Source organism: Anser anser, assembly GCF_964211835.1.
Source record: "Anser anser genome assembly, chromosome: 1".
Taxonomy (NCBI): domain Eukaryota; kingdom Metazoa; phylum Chordata; class Aves; order Anseriformes; family Anatidae; genus Anser; species Anser anser.
In genome coordinates this window covers 206,006,366-206,026,112 of record NC_139720.1, presented here as the reverse complement: position 1 = coordinate 206,026,112, position 19,747 = coordinate 206,006,366, and the positions used below count along the sequence as shown (strand labels likewise).

At 39.9% G+C, this 19,747-nt stretch overlaps 1 protein-coding gene across 35 annotated transcripts in view; it reads left to right on the top strand.

Moving 5' to 3' along the window:
• The window catches only part of DLG2 (discs large MAGUK scaffold protein 2), a 1,058,052-nt gene that overhangs the window by 357,741 nt on the left and 680,564 nt on the right, over positions 1-19,747 (top strand). The window contains exon 1 of one of the 35 annotated variants that reach the window (XM_083796984.1): positions 11,930-18,038. The exons of the other annotated variants lie outside the window; for them this stretch is intronic. Within the exon in view, the coding sequence (XP_083653110.1) occupies positions 17,871-18,038 (168 nt within the window). The 5' untranslated portion in view covers positions 11,930-17,870. Of the gene's footprint in view, positions 1-11,929; positions 18,039-19,747 lie in introns of those variants that run through there. 35 annotated transcript variants of the gene reach the window in all.

Here is a 19,747-nt window from a genome sequence, read left to right as displayed (position 1 = left end):
TTTGCAGCTCTTAATGCAGATTGAGCTGGCTTACCAGGGCAGATGGAAAAAGAAGTGAAGGAGGAATAGATGGAAGAGGAGGGTAAGGGGCAGCACTCTGAGAAAGGTTTTTTTAGTAGATTGCTCAAGGAATGAGAAAGCATAACTTAACTTTCATCCTCTTAGTCATTCTGTCTATGAGGCCTTTTTATTTTTCTTTTTTTTTCTCTCTGCTTTTTCTAACTCAATTATACGTTGGGATGTCTTAAGTAGCTCCAAAACAGACCCTTTTGTATATACAGTTTAGCAAACAAAAATGTGTCTAAAAAGGTAAGACGTACGAAGACATATTAATGGAAGGGATATTGTACACTTCCAACAAAGCTTGCTAGAAATATGGGAGAAACTTGAGACAGAAATGGAAACTGCTCAAGCAAAGGGCTCTCTCTTAATTCAGGCTTGAAAAATCTACAGATAGCTTTTGTTCAGGAAAAAGCCTCTTGCAAGGATCAGAGTGTGTGTTAGGTTTTTATGTGCTCAGATGGAGGGAAATTCAGAGAAACTGCTTCATCATGAATTTACAGGTTATAAGCTATGCCAGTTTTTTATTTAGAGCTTGGCAGCTAATATATAAATTGTTTTATAATTATTTCAAAGTTATTGATGTTTTCGGCAATATAATTATAACAATCAGTGTTAGTAAGTGCTTTATAAGCTCTGAATTAGTCATGTTTAGAATTTTCGATTTTCACTTAGCTCATGGGCTATATTGAGATGCCACTCTAGCTCAGGAAGGCCTCAGCAATCCCAAAAAATCAGCTTTAGTGGTTTGCTATTCAAGCCGTGAGATGTGTTTTCCATTGACAGACTTCTCGTGGATTTCAGCAGTGATTTAGTTAAATCAACATTTTACCAAGATGACTATGAGTGAGTTGCTACTGCCATCAAATTAAATAAAATCAGGGAGTTCCCTTTTGTCACTTAGAAGGTTTATCTTCTCCATGTGTTTTCCTTCTGCAGTCAAATCCAGATAAGTCTATAGCTTAGTGGGCACATTTGTAATGAAGACTTCTGTACTCTTTGTAACCAGAAATTAAGTCCCTCTTTACTCTGTTATTGGATGTCAGTGCATAGGATACAGCAGCAACTATGTCTGCAGTCCTAAACAATGTATGTTCTGTTTAAGCTGATAAAAAGCAAACACATGGAGGGGCTGGGTGTCCTTAGTGTGGGAGTACCTACTGAGCTGAGTGGCATTTTCAGCCTTGACAGAATCTCACCACAGCAAATGCTACGAACATAGGGAAGGAGTGCAAAACCTTTAGCACCACACTGAGACTGAAGAATTGACTTCTGAATTTGACTTGAAAACCTCATGTTCTCCATATTTGTTCATAAATCCTTGTTTGAATTAAGTCACTTTTGCCCCTTTCATCTAGCATTGCCAAAATTTCAGTGAAGAAGTTGACCCACTGGAGTATTGCCACTGATTTCCCTGGAAGCACGACTTCAGCTGGGAGCAAGATTTACAGGCTACAAATTAGGCATCTATGCTGCTGCTGTGGTAAAAGAAAAGAAAGTAAAACACACAGCCCCGTCTCAGCCACCAAGCTCTCTGTGACTTTGGTTGTAAAGTGTCCTTGACTCCTTTCACTTGCTTAGAATTTATTTATTGAGTGTGTTTCTAGTAACTTCTGCCCTCAAGACTGCTTCTGTAAATTCTTTTGTCCCACTTCTCTATCGTAACTTAAACCTTCCTGATTCTTAGCTATCTTCATTTTCCTGGTGGCAATCTTTTCCTTTTATTTCCTTTTCTTGGGGTACATTTGCTTTTCCCATTATCTATCGCCTGTCCTTAAATCAATGAATAGGCTGTAGAAATGGTGTCAATGACATCTCCTCCTGCAGAAGTGAGCAGACAAAGGGATCCTTCTTTATGCTCCTGACACCTTGATTATGAAGGAACAAAAGCAGATCCCTGCAGGCACCGCACACTGGGCACTGCTCCACCACAGCAAATCCAAAAATGCTAACAGAATGGGTACTGATGATATTGCTTTTTCCACAATCACAAATTGTGTGGGGAAATATTTTGGATTCTCTACCACAACTAGTGTTTTTAGTATTTTTAGATATATTATTTTTCTTCTTCATTTTCTTGTGTTTTGGAGTGATAGTGCAATCAGATAGTACTTCCCCAGAAATTATAATAAACTGCAGAATTTGGCACTAGTGTCTTGTGGAAATTAGGAGGCATTGTTGCATGGCATGTTAGTCCAGCATGGTGCCTGGATGCCTGTATATAAATTCTGGCTGCATTGTTTCTGGCTGCACTGCAGAAAATGATGGCCCCCGAACCTTCCAAATTTGTTAAATGAGAAGATACTCAATGCTAGCTTTCCAGTAACTCAACATGGGATGTTCCTGTGAAAGACCAATGGTTAATTGCTGAACCAAAAAATCGCAGTTGCCTAGCAATAATCATAGTCTGGTTATATTTATACAAACAGAATGCAACAGCAGCCAATAATTATTTTTAATTCATTATTTTTCAAAGATTAAAATAACTCTTGGCATGTCTGAGAAAAGGTAATATCTTTAAAATTGGAACTATTAGCATAACTTGGAAGTATTGAGTGTCCTCAAGCCATGTCTCAGAAAACATAGTTTAAAAAGTTTCCTTGATTTAAAAAAAAAAAAAACAAAAAAACTAAAGGGAACATGGGAACATTTAAAACAACAGACTAAAGGGAAATGCAAAGCAACACTGAAACAGAATTTACAAAAAAAAAAAGTGTGGAATAATAAATGGCAAGAAATTTGCAGAAGATACAAAGCTATTGTTGCTAACCAAAGCTAAAGACAGAAACACAATGCCTATGGCTATTGAAATTAGAGGCAATGAGAGGTAAAATGTACATTTACATTCTGGGAAGTGCAACAAGGAAAAATCCTAGTGCAGATATTCAGATACAAGTCTCAGAGAACGATTCAAGTAACACTATAAACCATTTTTCCAAAATGCTGTTTTGTGTGCAATACTGTAACTAGAAAATTTGGTGTTACATCCACCCTTGGATGAATAATAATAATAACAAAGAAATAGCAAGAAATAGAAATGAGGTCTAACATTTGTATGTAGCACTAATAAGATACCTGAAGAATTTTATCTAAGTCCATATTTTAATACAGGTGCGGAAGCAGTGGAGAGAATTGAAAAGAAAATGGGAAAATAGTCCTTCAGGCTAAAAAATCATAATCTTTTCCCTTCATTGAAAGTGTGGAGCTGATTTGGTCATTGGGCTTGTATTCCTGCACCAAGAGAAAACAGGAAGGGCCTTTCCAGCTCACTGGGAAAGGTTTAAAACAACCCAAAGAGATGAAAGCAGAAATCAAATAAGACAGCATCTCTTAGAAGTTATGGTAAACATTAGAGCACCCTACCAGTTCTTAAAATGGAATTAGATAACCCACTTTAAAGATTTGTGTTAAATCTAGCTTCTCAGAGACATTGCGTGCCCTGTGCTCTCAGGGGGCTTGGCTGTCTCATTCCTCCTGACCTTGATGTCCAGGAAATACAAATCCCCTTACTCATTCTATGGTTGTAGCCAGAACACAGGAAGATCAGCCTTGCTTTCAACACATTCCTAATACTTCCTGGTCAATATTAAGACAATGACTGTGATCATCATAGTCAATAGCTGTAATTCAATCTTCCTTCTTAAAGTTTGGGGTTATAGATCATACTGAATGGTCTAGAAAAGATGGAAAGGCATCAGGTATTTGCTATTTTTCACAGCACAAAATTTAGCATCTACCTTATGAAAACTTTAGGTGTTAGATTTAAAATTAAGAATCTGTGCTTCCTGACACAGTGCATAATTATACTGCATAAATGTATAATTATAAATATCATGCATTTATGGAGGATAAATCCATCAATGAATACTGCATACAATGGTGAAAATACTGTATTTAACTCAAGAAAATAGTAATTGTTGAAAACTGGGACAGTTTACCAAAGAGAAAGATCATATACAGGCAGGCTAGGTGGTTCTTTAATCCAGCATGGTACCCCTTCTGTCCTTAATTGCCATGTTTTAAGACTTTACAGCTGATCACAAATTTCAGAAAGGACCATTTTCCTTTATGATCCAAGTTGAATATGTATGCTCTGAAATGAGTATTTTTTTCATTTCCTTAAAGCACCAAACTTGGATGCAACTGGAAAAGACATGCCAGACTGAGTAGGCCAACGCTTTGAGGGGGTATTGAAAATCCTCTGCTTTAAATGCTTGGCTGGTACATCTTATACAGCTAGTCAGGATTAAATTTATCATGAGACTTGGGGACAGGGTTGAATTTTCCACTAGTCAGATTAGAAGGAACCTTGGGATTTATTTTTTTTTTTCCATCTTTTTTAATAGCTTGGAGCATGGATCATTTCTCACCTAATCAATTCCCTGTTATTGTTGAAGCCCAAGGTAGCACCTTGTTCTTTTCTATTCCCTGCCTATGGCACTTAATAATTTATTTTTTCATGGGCTGAAATGATGTAGTTTAGCTCAAATTACTGGGCTCAGAACAAGGCACATGGAAGAAAATTAATGCCTGTGTTACAGAACTCAGTCTGAGTCTTCTAATCATTCCTTCTGGTATTAAACATAAAACTTTGCCTAGGCAAATTAATTTGGCCTGAAATGTCAAGAGTGAAAGGAATTTCAGAAAGGCTGTGGGGAGTTTTCCCGTAAACTTTCAAAGCAGTGTCCAATTTTATGTTGTTATTGTGTGAGTAACTCAGGTCAAAATAAAAAGTTTTGTTTAATGTTTCCTGTATATTTTTCTTTCAAGTTTTCCATGTAGTTATGTGTCCTCAAAACTGTTAGTTGGGAATATGTAATGCAATAATAACAATGTTGTTATGGAGTTCATTTTCAGAATAATTTAGGTCCAGACTTGCTAATACTGATTTAAGGAGAATTACTGATCTACTCATGGGACAGTCAGTGCAAATTTGACCACTGCATACCAGTGGACCAGGATAAGTTTCCTCATTGATGTCTTTCTCTGCCATGGCAGTATATAGTGATCAAATACTCACTTTTGGGGGACAATTTAGGTTTATTCTGGGTAAGGAAGCCCTTGGATGGCATGGTATTAACCTTGCTGACTAAACCTACCCAAAAGGGAAATCTGCCCAGAGAGGACACTTGGTTTCCCACATCTGGTGGTACATAGTGCCTGGCTCCTCGGGAGGAGGTAAGCCATACCCATATGACAGAAGCTTACACCAGATCTCTTCTGGACATGATGCATCTTCTCTGTGAATCTAGAATTACTTATCTTTTTTATGTGTTTTATATACAAAGTGCTAGAACATACAGTGGTGTATGCCAACAGTTTTTTGCTTCTTGCTTGCTCTCCCACCCAGAGGCAGGGGACAGGCAGCTGGGAAAAGAGCAACATTTCAGTGGCCTTTCTCAGGTCATGCTCTGGGTTTCATTTTTCTTTCCCAGATCAGAAGCTAAATGTCACATGGGAAACTTGGTGGCAGGCAAGAGATCTTCGTCCTCACAAAGAACAGTGACCATCATTCAGATTGTGAATATCATCTAGCTCCCATTTCAAAGTGGCCTAAAGCCTCCCTCCTCCCCTTGCTCCCTTTTTCCATCAAGAAAGCAAGCCCACTTTGGGATGTCAGCCCATTCTGTATATGTTGCCTTATTGTGAATAAAATAACTAGCTCCAATATAGGGGATCATGTTTTGGAAGGGGAAGGCTGGAGTTTAAGCACTGCTGTATTGTTTTATGAGAAAATTACAATGGCTTTGCATACCATTTAGTAAAAGCAGTTCAATTTTAAGATTGAATGCAGCTCATTTTGTACAGCACAGTTGTAGTGTGATAAATAGAAATCACAGAATTTGTTCCTGATAGAGATCATTTAAGCTAAATGAGAATATCAGCTTTTCAATATTACCAAATGTATGAATTCCATCACCAGAGCATATATGTAAGAGGTATTCAAACACTATAATGAAAGTTAATTCAATTTAATCTTCTTATGACAGCTTGATCTGCTCCAACAAGGACAAGTGGGCTGAAATGTAGCTGAAGAAGGAACTAATATCTTCTTCAAGGGACTGAGAAAGCAATAAGAAATATGGGAGTACATGTGCTCATATGAAGGTTGTATAGCAAAAATGGTTATATAGAGTAAAATTCTTAGGGAAGAACCATTCTATGTTAATTTAGAAATATTTGTTTGAATTAAATAATAATTTCCTGAGGAAATGGCTTGAAACAGATTTGGGCAAGGTTAAATCTGCAATAGATTTTTAAGCACCCAAATGTAAAACTGAATTCTCCAAACAACCTCTCCAGCTCCCTAAACCTGCATACACAGAGACTGCAGAGACCTGGGGTGTTGCCCATAACATGGGTGGTTTTGGTTAAAGTACTTCGGTGTTGCTTTGCCATCTCTTCCATCTCAGTGTTGTTATTTCTCCTGGAACAGCTGTTTGGTCTGACTGGCATTTGAATGAGAAGAATTAGATGGTAGATAGTTTCTATTAGATAGTAGAAAGTCACAAGATGCTGAGTTTTGCTTTTTGCGCTGGGCAGTAGAAAATTCTGAGCAGGGAAACTTTAAATTTTCTCATTTCTGCTGTGCATTGTTTCTCTCCTCTGCCAGCGAGCTACAGTTTCTGCTGCTGTCCTGGAAGCGGGCTTCATCTCGGGTAGTCCTGGACCTCAGGAGCTGGCAGCAAATTCCATGGCTCCTTTTTATTAAACACCTGTGTTATCAGAGCACTCCCCAGAAGCCATGAGATGGGCATTAAAAGATGTCTTCTCTGTCAAAAGAGAATAAAAGTGGAGAAAAAGACATTAAGCCACATTCAGTTATGACAAAGCGAATATTTCTTTGTATATAGGTGTTTATAAGAGTTTAACTTATAATCACTAACTGTATGCTTTAACAAGTCATAGCAGAGGTTTTTTGCCATCACTCAGTCCAACATCAAAGACAAAATAAGATTGAAAGAGGCAGCTTGTCTCTGCTCATGCATCCGGTGTCTTGCTAAGATAGCTCAGATAGCTGAAGGAGTTGGAGTACAGGGCTCTGTCTCAGGCAGGGTGGCAGTATGAGGAATAAGTAGGTGGGCTTAGTGCAGCATCTAGTGGACAAATGTCCACATCACAAAAAAAAAATAAAAAAAAATCCTTGTGTTTCTGGCTGACTTTATTGCAGGAATAATCAGCATAAGACCAAAGGACAGTAGAAAAGGGCAAGATACACTTTTGTTGTGAGAGGCATAACTCTTCCTAATGAGGCACACTGGCAAAAGGAAGAAACTCATTCTGTTATTATTCATTTTGTAAATGTGAAGTAGATAAATAGGTAACCAGAGGCAACATAGATTGATTTAAACGAAAGTGAATTAAATCACTGGTTATAATCATGAATTAAATCAGATGCAGGAAACCTTTGGTTAAACTGTTTTTTTTTTTTTTTTAATTTATTTATTTCATTTGCATTTTATGTCCTAAGGAATCTTTCTCTTTGACTAGTCCAACGGCTTAAATTTGGTGATGTGCAGACATATATAATTTTTACACAAACCTTGATTTTCCTAGTGAGAAGAATGCATTGAGAAGGGTGCATTATACCTACACATTCATTGAATAAATTACATGGTTTCTAAGATATTTTTTTCTGCCTTAATTTTTGAATATTCATATTGCATTTAATTTAACTGATTGCTAAGTTAATTAGAGAGATAGTGGACTGAAAAACTGGCATGGTGATGTCTAACAGAGCAAATAGGTTATCAGTGGGATTTTCAAAACTAATAGCCAGCATGTAAAACAACATCCTCACCAACATAAGTGTACCTGAACTGAATCAGAATTAGGTTCTTCAGTTTGGTAGATGCCTTTGAAAAGCTCATATTTTTAGGTACTTCAAAAAACTGGCCATGTGTGTTTCAAATTTTAGTTATTATAGATCTCATATTCTCCTATCTGGATTTTATTTATAGATTGGAAGAGGAGAGCAGCATGTCTGCTAATTCATTTCTGAATCATTTTCTCAGATTTCAGTGGATTAGTTCACAGGAGGAAAACGTTCCTGCTGCATCTGATAATAAATAGAAACTAAAAGAATTGGAGGCAAATGCTTATTTACACAACAAAAGCAGAAAGTACTGGCCTTTGCAAAACATGTAAATATTTGCATTCCATCTTTTGTATAAACTACAAAACATAGTAATGTGACATATTCACAAAGTTTGAGCTAATATAAAGAATAGCAATTTCTCAGTTTCAGCTATGTCATTATGCAAAAAGGTAGCACTCCTTAACTCCTTAAAAACTGGAGATGAATCATTGATGTAATGCACTTTGTTATTTCTTTAATTGGTTGTAATTTCAGTAAGTCTAGACTTAGCATAAGTTGTCCTGATTCAGAATTTTAACTTTTAATTTATATATATATAACATTTAAAATCTACCTGAATCTGATTTTTAGAAGTTGAATTTTTATTTTTATTTTTAAATTTTAGTGGCCCATTATGAACAAATGCCTTATTTGCCCCCTATCCTGTTCCTGGATGTGAATTCTCTGTGCATCAGGAGCCCAAGCACCCATGGGTCATAGTCACTAATGTCTCCCAGCTTTAGGCGTTCAGGGAATTAAGAGGTAAATTGATAGTGGGGACCCTGCTGAGCATAAGCCCTGTCTTCTTTCCCTCATCCTCTCACCTCTCTGGGTAGAGCCCCAAGGAGTGATGTCCACTGGCTCATGGGGTACCTCAAGGGAGCAGATTGCTGTTGTCAGTGCTCTGTTTCGGTCAACCTACTCGCATATTTTTGATTCTGTGGACTTGTTACCCTGTTTCTTTTTTTCAGTCGTGCCTTTAACATGCCCTGATCAGTTGGTTTCTTCTTCTCTTTTTATCCTTTCTCTCCTTGGGAGGACTTTATGGTTCAGTAGCAGTAAGAGAGGTTGTTTTGTGGAGAGCATGTGACCATGTGTACTTTCTATGATCTCTTTGAAGTCTGCAGAAGCATCCTGGATTCCATCGTCTTTTTAACACAGCTTCCTCTAGGTCATTAAAATTATTGTCGAAATGCAGTGGTGGCCATATGATTATTTTTATAACATCACATATAGTCATGAGTGCCATAAATCTATGATACAAGGAATAGAGTTGTGAGAGAGGTATCTAAGGATACTTTTTACTTTGTAGAAAGACTTCTGACGTGGTGTAATGACCACAAGGACACCAGGGTTCTTTTAGGATCAGTAACTGCTACTTGTTTATTGATTAAATAACTTCAACTCTCTCTTACTGATGGCATAACTTCATCTCTCATATTGAGAACATAACTTCATTATTCCTTATCGAGGGCAGGCTCCCTTCTTATACCATTCACCCCACAGCAGTACTCTTCCACTAACTATTCATTGGTCAACAACTTTGCCCGGCAACAGCAAACACCCAGCAACTTCCATGCCTTAACGGCTGGAGAATAAGCAACACGAGAGGGCAAGGCGTCTCCTGAATCACCCTTCTTTTTTGCCTCTAAACTCTTTACTTTCCTGATGGTCTCATTGTTAAGAGTCCAATGTTATCACCGACGATGGGGCTTGTCGACCCCCATGGCCACACTCCCACACTGACATTGCTTCCTCTTGTATCCAAGTTGGGACATTATTGTTTCAATGGCTGGACAACTTAGTTTAGTAACACACGGGCTGAATGATCAGGCTTAGAGAGTAGTGGGTGACTAACCCAGAAACTAGTGATGAGTAGGCGATCATAGGCGGTCTATCAGAGGACCTGCCCTCTTTATCAGTTGATGTTAATTTGTGACCTGGAGATGAGGAGCGTATGTTTGTCAAGTCATCAGACACTGCAATGAGGAGACCAGTAGTTACGCTCAAAGGCAGGACTGCCATCCACATGGATGTGGACAGTCTGGAGGAAAGGGCCAACAGAAACCTCCTGAAATTCAACATCTATGACCAGGAGCAAAAATGTGAGATCCAGTTATTATCTCTCTCTTCTCAGAGCTTGTTAGACCCCCTGTACCTTTCAATGCAAGATGTTGATAAATTCAAGCATCTTTAGCAGAGGGCCACCAAGATGGTCAATGCAACAGAGCAATTACTCTCTGAGGAGAGTCTGAAAGATCCAAGCTTGTTCAGCCTTTGAAGGGATGACTTCAATGGAGACCTCACTGCAGAGCCCAGTGGCAAGAAGGATGCCTTCAAGGAGACAGAACCAGGCTCTGCACAGTGGCACACAGCAGAAGGACAAGAGGCAATGGGTGTATATTGAAACAAGAGAGACTGAGGCTAGATTTAAGGGGAAACTTTTACCACTGGAACAGTGAATCAGGAGAACAGGTTTCACAGAAAGACTATGCAGTCTCCATCCTTGGAGGCTGTCAAGACTCAGCTGGATCAACCCCTGAGAAACCTCATCTGAATTCTTAGTTGACGCTGCTTTGAGCAGGAGTTTGGACCAGAGACCTCCTGAGGCCCTACCAACCTGAATTACCCTGTAATTCTCTGATCTAAATTTCTTCACACTAAATAATGCATGGCATAGTACATTCCTTTCTCCTAGTAAAAACACTCCAGTCTGCTTTCTGCTTTCTTTAAAAAAAATAAATTAAAAAAAAAAAATAGAACTGTCAGATTTTCTCATGGTATGAGAACTGTATTTGCACTGAATATATAATGGCAATACATTCCATTGTGCAAGATAGCCCTAAGAATCCTCTACAGAAGCATCTAGTATCAGGAACAGTCAGTTTATGAGAACTATGCTTCATTTTCTTGAGATATTTCTCAGTTTATCCTTCTTTAGAGCAGAGTAGCAGAAGTTAAAATTAACCTTGCCTTGGTTGTAGAATACTTCTAATACATACGCGTGCAGAGAAAGACTTGAAAATATGACCTGCATGCACCCTGATGTCTCACATAAGAGGAACACAGGATGGGTAGAGTTTCCATTTCTGCTTAACTCCTTCATAGGGTCAGATTTCAACTGGTTGATATCGCTGCTTCAAGGTCTGCTCAAGAGCAGCTGGTAGGAGATTCCATATGGGCGTTTCTGGCTGTGATGTTCATCATGGATCAGCAGCCACAGTGGTAGATATAATGATCCCACAGCTACTGAATCCTGTTCAGCTCCTCCACTTCATGTTCTGATGCCAAGAAGTGACATAAGCTTCATGATATTCTGGCAGAGATGGGATGTGCCAGCAGGGAGGGAAGAGCGGACTGCCTGGGACGTGGAGGGAAGGGTACAGGTGGCAGGAGAGAACATTTGACAGAGCCTCAGTATGTCAGCCTACGTTCATGTGGCTGCAACGTCACCTGCACTTGCAGCAGCTCTGCAAATAGTTCTCTTGAATTAAAAGTAGCTCAGGTTTACTGGCATAAAGCTCTCCCAGATTGCTACCCACATATGTCACACGAATGGGTGTTTCATCTTAGGGGTAATCATGTCATCCTTGGAAAGTCAGTTTTACCAGTATTCAGAAATCCCATGTGTATATCAGGAGGCTCAGCTGTGGCTTTGTGTTTCTGCGTTTGGTTGTAAGTCAGTTTCCTGTCTTGTGAGTCTTTTCTGCTTTCACACACCTGGCTCAGCCTGACTACTCCATTTTACTGACTAGCACCTTTTAAGGCTAGGTAGTATTTAATCTCAATCTGACATTGATACCTGGAATATTAACACAGGTAATCCCCCTTGAAGGCAAGAGCAGCTCCATGTGTCCCTGGTGCATTGACGGAGGATTTGACTGCAAGAGCATCCTACAACTCCGCGAGGATGAATGCATGCATTTTGTTGACGTTTATTCCCATGTACTAAATTGTTTATATCTATTGTTACACATAAAGATGCAGTAAGTGGAGTAAAACTAAAGGCATTTATTGGTTTTATCACTAGCAATATTCTGCAAAGAATATATAAGCATCTTCTTGTGAGGTACATACAAAACTGTATGAATTGTGTACTAACATTTCAACAATTTATTTATTAATTCTTTGCCACAGCTATAAAATAAATTGTATTTCACATTGACACAAGAAATGAGCATAATTTCCAGGTAAACAGCTGTCTAAGTACTCCTCTAGCAAATTTATGTAACTTTAGCTCCTTCCTATGGCTGAAAATGCAACAGTCTAAAACAGACACCACAGTTACTTATCCTTAGTAAAAAGAGGTATAATTATTGGTTGTGGCTGACAGTTTATCTCATTCAGAAAAATGGTTTCATATTGAAAGAACAGAATTCCAGTAGTTCTGTTAACCACCGAGAGTAAAACAAGCTGCTATATATATTTGCAACTGAATGAATCTGAATTTATTCAAACATTGTAACTTTCAATTATACCTGTAGATGAGTTATTTAATTTTAATTTTATATATATATATAAACTCTCCAGAATAATTTTCATAATTGTTTTCACTGGTCTAACTTTGATTACTAGGTCTTTGGGGAGGTGCTGTCCTCTTTTGTATTGTACAGTACAAAACATATTAGTAGTAATCACTAAAGAGCAGACAGAAATAATACATATGAGAGTAGGAACATAGTATGGATGTACACTGATACTCACCTTTGAGAAAAGTTGGAAAATTAATATGTTACGGGTGGCAGAAATAATCTAAAACATGTTTAACAGAGGACAAAGATCTTTAAAGCAATACTAGTTAAACAGAAGCACAGGTGAGAATTAGAAAAGCTAAAGCCCATAGTCCTGAACATTCACCTGCAAATCTGTAAAGGTTTGAATTCATGGCCAGGTTACCACAGATTAACATGATGTCAGGTGTTTGTTGAGCATGAGATTGACTATGTCTGTGCTCTTTCCCTGCAACAAATATGAGGTAATTGAATTTAGCTTCATTTCAGTAAAAGAGGAGTTAGCCACAAATTAAGAGTAAACATATGGACTGTTACTGCAGCTCATCTGAGGCAAAATCAATTGGTAAATTAAGGTAATTTGGCAATTGATCTGAATGTGAAATGTTTGCAGAGTTAAAAGGTTAACGTAATCACAAAAGATTATTATTTGGCAATCCACTGACAAATGGTCAGCAGTGGTGCCAAAGGTGGCATTTGCATAGATTCTGAATGTCCCAGCCCAAGACAGGAGCCATGATCTTTTGAGCAAAAGATTGGTGAGAAGCAGCAGTTTCCAAACCTGAAGATCCTGAGTGCCACCTCTCAGGTGACTCTCTGAGACCTGGGTCCTGCTGAGCAGAAGGACGCATTTTGATAAAAACCCACTGCTAGTCTCACCGCACACAACTTTAGTTCTCAGCTCATTCCAGAACCTGAATCCTCTGGCCATATACATTGCAGTAATGTTAGTTCACTCCGTGACTGACTTTTGAAGTCAACCAAAGATGCTGGGGCATGTTCCTAGATGTGCTAGCCAAGAAAGTGCTCAGTCTGGAGACTACACAGTCCTCCAGCACAGTTGTAGTTATGTTTTATATCCTTAGACACAGGTATAACAGGAATGCAACATAGTTCTCCAGTGTCATGAAAAAAAAAAAAACCAACACAAGACCAAGTATTGTGTTGTGTGGAGGTGACCTCTCTGTGTTATCGGGGTTATGTAGGTTATCAGGCCTGAAGAGTTTCCAATGTGAGGTATGTTGCATTTCTTAGCCTGATGTGGATGCAATTTTTTATCTATATAATATATATCAAACAAATTGTATAAATATACATATATATATAATTTTATAGAGTCTAAATTGTGTCTAGGAATCATAAATTTAATTAAGATCTTTTATTCCAGTCTGAGCCTTCAGTACAAGGCATACCTGGATGTACTGGAAAGAGTTCAATGTAGGGCCACCAACATGATCAAGGGGTTGGAGCATCTCTTGTATGAAGAAAGGTTGAGAGCTGCTCAGCCTGGAGAAAAGGAGGCTCAAGGGGGAATCTTATCAATATCTATAAATATCTGAAAAGGGATTGCAAAGAGGATGAAGTGAGGCTTTTTCAGTGGTGCTCAGTACCAGGACAAGAGGCAATGGACACAAATCAGAACACAGGAAGTTCTGTCTGGACATCAGGAGGCACTTCTATATTATGCAGGTGACTGAGCACTGGAAGAGGTTGCCCAGAGAGGCTGTGGAGTCTCCCTTCTTGATCTTCAAAAACCACCTAGATGTGCTGTTGGGCAGCCTGCTCTGGGTGTCCCTATTTGCGCAGGGGTTGGACCAGGTGACCTCCAAAGGTCCCTTCCAACCTCAAGCATTCTGTGATTCATAATTCTGTGATTCCATCACCCAGACACCAAGAGAGATTTAACTATTTAAAATTTAATCTGAGTTCTTAGACCCAGTGTTTAGGTCAATACGTGGTAGCAGTAGTGTGGTGACATTCACACCTACAGTACACAAATGTCTAAATAATCTTCTGGGTGACCAAAAGTCCATCAGTTCTTTTAGTGAATCTTTTCTGAATTGTGGAGTGTTTCACTTACAATCATTTCATGATTTCATGACTTTCATGACATAATTTATGTCATAACAATATATTAGAAAGAAGAAAAGAGAACATAAAATTCTCTCAATACTCCCATAAAGCAATGTTTTACTTAAATGGAAAAAATGTAATTGAGACTTGTTCTGTAGAATCAACCCCAATCTCCACCATGAAGACATAAATGAGTGCTAAAGGCTAAGTAAATTATCATAGGAAAGTCTCCTTGAAAATCATTTAACAGCTAATTGTACGTTAAGGTCAAATACAACCTGTTTCTCACGGGAAAATCCAGCCTGATTTTCCTCTTGTGAAATAGATTTAGGACTATGTCCAGATCCAAGTATTCTTTGAATGTCCTCTGAGAAACACTCCTTCTCTGACACTTTTCATGATTTTGAGCTTATCTCAGTTTGGTTTGGCCAGTATCTATCCCAAGGACAACATCAGCATCACACGTTTGGGAGAAATATGGTACAATGCTTTCTTTTGGTTTTACTCACAGAAAAGTTTGGCTATGGGAAAAACACCTCCACTGCCCAAGAACAATTTTGCAATGTGGTTAATGGGTCTTGGAGCTCTTGGATGCAAGGGCACACAAGTAGAATCTGATCTCTTTGCATTCCCTCTCTAGTTCAGTCCATCTTCATTTCTTCAGGCTCTTTAAGGTCTGTGTTAAGGATCAGCTGACAATGCTTACCTATTGTTCTCCAGTGTGAAGACTACCTAGGATCACTGTCCTGCAAATTTTAAGCAGCTTTTTGTGAGAAGTCCACTGTTAGGAGAAATGATTTGGGCATTCATAGAAGCTTAGTTGGCACAACCTGTTTTCCATCTTAACTCACTTTTCTACACTCTAAGTTATAGTCATGCCTTAGAGGAATCAAATTTCGTAACAAGGAGATGAGCACTATAAAAGGGTGGGATTGTATCCTGATACTGCTTGAAACCTATTTTTTTCTTCTCGTGAATGAAAGCGCTTCCCTTCCAGAGTGGAAAAGAACATATGAATGTAGGCAAGATGATGACTCACAGCTGTAAAACTGCTCACATGCATAACATTCATGAGGATGAAAGTCTGACTGCAGTCAGTATGTGCTTGCAATTCCGTGTCCAAAAAAAAAAAAAAACACCAAACGTGTCCAAGCCATCCATCCAAGGCACTTAAAACACTCTAGCCATGGCAGCCCAGAGATTAGCACAGGCTGCAAAACCCACTCAGCGTGAGGACTGGTGTGGCCAGTTCTCACCAACAGATTGCTCCGATACTTATGCTGCTTTCTGTACTTGGCTTAGGTAGCTTATCTCCCCAAATGACACTTTTTTTTTTTTTTCCCCACTGTAATCTAATTGGTAAAACTGTGTTTTCTGAGTTTTTGTTAAAAGATATGTTTGAGAAGTATTTTGGACCAGACAATATGCAAGTAAGAAGCAAATGAGAGATCACGGCTTTGCAGAGCTATGAAGTGTGGTAGATGGACAAGGGGGAAAAGGGTAGGGATGGGGGGAGAATGAGGATGCAACTTAATCACTTTTAACAGAAAATGACAAAATTCTTCACCCATTTTTCCAGATGAAGGAAGGGAATAGACAGTTTTCACTTTATAAAAAGCTTTTTAAATGACATATTTAATAAACAAACTGACCGTAGAAATCCGGAAAGGGAGAGTGTCATTCTCTGTCTTTGCTGAGGTGGAGGAAGAAGCTGGAAGAGCCTGCCAGGGCCAATGACAATCAAACAAGCCATTCCAGCCAGCAAAACTGTTGTGTTGAAACCACATTAAACCACACAGAATTTTCTGTCACACCATGAGCTGGTTGAGGCAACAATGTTTGCTTATTTATTTGTTTATTTATTCAATTTACAAGAGGCTCTGGTCAGCGCAGTCCCTTAGGGCACACGTAATAAAAACAGTACATCAATTAAGTAGCGATGTTTACAGCATTGACAGAGTGCCTAACGAAGGACTTTGAATTACTTCAGGCCTGTCCCTTTGGAGAATACTCAGCTTGTAACTCTCACGCATCTGGAAGGTTTGTAGGATAAAAAAGCTGCATTAATACATGGATGTACCTTGAAGCATGATTTGAAGGACATCGGATCTTCAGCTGTTGTCTTAAGGCTGTAGGGAAAGTGAGTTCTCCTATTTGGAGTACTAAATGAGATAAACCTGAGATGTGAAATGTTATTTATGTACTTACAATCACAATGAGGCACTGGTGGGTGTTCTTATTTGCCCTGTTTTTAATTTCAATTCCAAACTTGTTCAGCCTACAAGTGAAAATCCCACGAGGTACCAGGCCACATCCATCCAACTGAAAATCTGGGCCTTGGTAGACTACTGCTACAGCATTACCAAGTCAGGAGAAAGGCAGCCTCGAAGGTCTCTTTTATAGCTATTTGGTCAAGCACACTTAGAGGTAAAAGTTTTATTTTTATTAAGGATCTGCCATATAACAAAAACATGCCCTGAGGGTAATAAAGAGTAAATTAAACAAACATCACATACCACTCTGTCAACGTCAGCTCCCAGCCATGCAGTATGTCCCACTTGTGTCCTGTCCCCCTATTTACTACCCATTGTCTATTTTCTCCCCTTTGTAAAGCCAATGCAGAGCTACAGTGAAAGGATAAATGCCACTCTCCGAACCCAGTGCTACTCTCAGATGACATTTTTTGTAGGGTGATGGTGAATCCAGCTTTGGTGTCCCATCTTCTAGTCCTTCAGTTCCTGTAGTTTAAGCAGGAAATTTGCCCCTGGACAAGAAAAGCTTTATTTTCCTTCTTAAACAACAACCTTTATCAACAGTTCCACAGACATCTGTGGGGAGCCCTTGGGGAGGCGGCCTGTCCAGATGCATAAAGAGAAAGCAGGGAGACAAAATGCTGTCTCTAGACTTTTCTCCTTAGATATATTTAGACACAAAAGCCAGCATTATCCTAATGGCTTAGTGATCTGGGGTGCCTCCTTTTTTTCGATTTCCAACTTGAAATACTCCAGGGATTGGCTTTTAAAAACAACCGTACACTCTGGGCTGCAAGTGGAGTACGGATGCTCTGCACTCTCAAAGTCAGTCAGGCCTACAGGATGGTCTGCACCTACAAAATCAGACCGAAACCCTTTCAGCTCATGCACCCTAAAATCACAGGCTGCTTCTGCGCAAGTTCAGCCCTGCTCAGTTTCATACCCACAAAACTGTAGTGATGATGTTTAATTGCCTAGCTCAAAAAGGTTATGCAAAGATCAATTAGCTAATGCCTGTAAAGTGCTCTGCACATACTCAGTGCAACCGCTGGCGTAGCGTAGCACTACCCTTCCTCACCATGCTCAGTAGGAGCACTGTTGCTTTAAAAAGGGAGCATGTCCAAGCTCTCCTCCTCCACTGGATCTAAGATGGATGCTCCTGCTGCAGCACAGCCTGTAAGCAGACTTTGCCCAGCCTGCTTTTTTTGTTTTTCCTGGAAGCTTGCTCCAGACAAGTCAGCTGCACTGCAGACTGAGCAGAAGCAGGAGGGCAGCTCTCCCCAGGTAAGCTACCACTGCCACAAAGCTGCTCGCTCACACACCTGGACAGGGCAGCACCAAGGATACTGCCGCCCTGAGAATTATGGTCCTCTCTGTCCGTGTCTCTAGCTGGCTCACAACAGCTCTCAGCCAGGCAAGAGTCAAACAGCCCCAGGCTTCTGCTCTCTTAAACTCCTCTCCTGGCTGACTGGTGTTAATTTAGCTACGATGAGGATAGGGAGGCTCCTGTTCCTGCACCCCAAGCTGATCTCGCGCACGTTGCATTAGCATCACTTCTGTGGATGTGATCCTGAGTGAATGGGAGCTGCCAGCGGCATGGGGGTCCCGAGGCCATGGTGGGGCCTGGCAGCAGTCCTTTCACCCCATGGCAAGGAGGTGATCTTTGCTCACCAGATTAGTTCAAAAAGGTTCTTCAGGCTCTCGGAATTTTGCCACCACTGGACTCAGTTTAAGCTGTGTTGGCTCCTTTCCCTCAGAAATGCATTGATTTCCCACTAAGCTCCTCTTCTTTGAGGCACTAAAATTGTCGTCTTTAGAGAAGTGGCAACCAGGCTCTCAAACAACTCTCCAGAGTTCAGCTTTATTTCATTTTATTGTTCCCATGGATACCTTGGAGGAGACACTCCCTCTGTGTAACATTCTTTTTAGGTCGTTCCTTTCCTCCTGGGTGCTGGAACACCGGAGGTAGGAGATGTTCATGACTGACACAGAGCTGGAGTCAATGTGCTTTTCCCTAACAGCTTTGATTTCCAGAACTGTTTCACATCAGTGTAAAGCAACAGACCCTGCTAGTACTCCCACAGCCCTGAGGACAGAAAATGCTCGTGCAGTTCTAGCAGGGTCAAAAATCACTGCCTGGACTTTTAGTACAGTTTTAGAAATAGAAAAGCGCTGTAAAGGGCCAGTGGTCAATTCTGACCATGAATGAGAAAAAAGAATGGTTGTAATCAGCCCTGTGTTTCTCCCTGAGCACACTGCATTGGAAGGTCGAGCGAGGACTGTGAGCTCCAGGGGGGAGCCTGTGCGGTGAGAGCGCCCAGCAGAAAAGCTCCCGTGAATGAAAGGATTGGTAGGATTCCCAGGCAACCCCAGATGAAATTCCCTGCCCCTCCATCAGGTTTCTTGTGACCCTCAAGGCTTTGAGAGAGGAGCTGTTATCTATGCCACAATATTAAAAACACAAAAGCGACCCCCTCCCAGCTTTCACTGGGTAACCTTTAATTTTCCACTGAAAAAAACTCATCAGGCTTCAGAGTTTTATCTAAAACCAGGACACACACACACAGACACATGGACACACACGCACAAAAAAAAATAAAATAAAAACATATTTTAGCGGCATTTTTCTCCAATCGCCCTTTCCTGTTATTAGTGGCTCCACTGGTTGGCATCTCTGTGTGGTTTGGAGCCAAGCGCAGACCCTTTTCAGAAAGAACAAGAGGGGCATTTATGTCTTTCTGTCATTAGCAGTGGTTGTTTCCTAGATGTGGAATGGATACATTTAACAGAGGGATCCAAATTTTCTGTCCCCCCCAAAAACAGGGTCACATAATGGGATACTGTGCACCTGCTGTGTCCAGGGCCAGTGTCTGCCACCTGTCCTGAGCACAGTGGAGTTAGAAGAGCCAGGAAACAGTACAGAAGCAGATGTTGTCATACAGAGGTCTCTATTATACTTTTGTGGGAGTTTTGTTGGAAAACTTTTTGTAAAG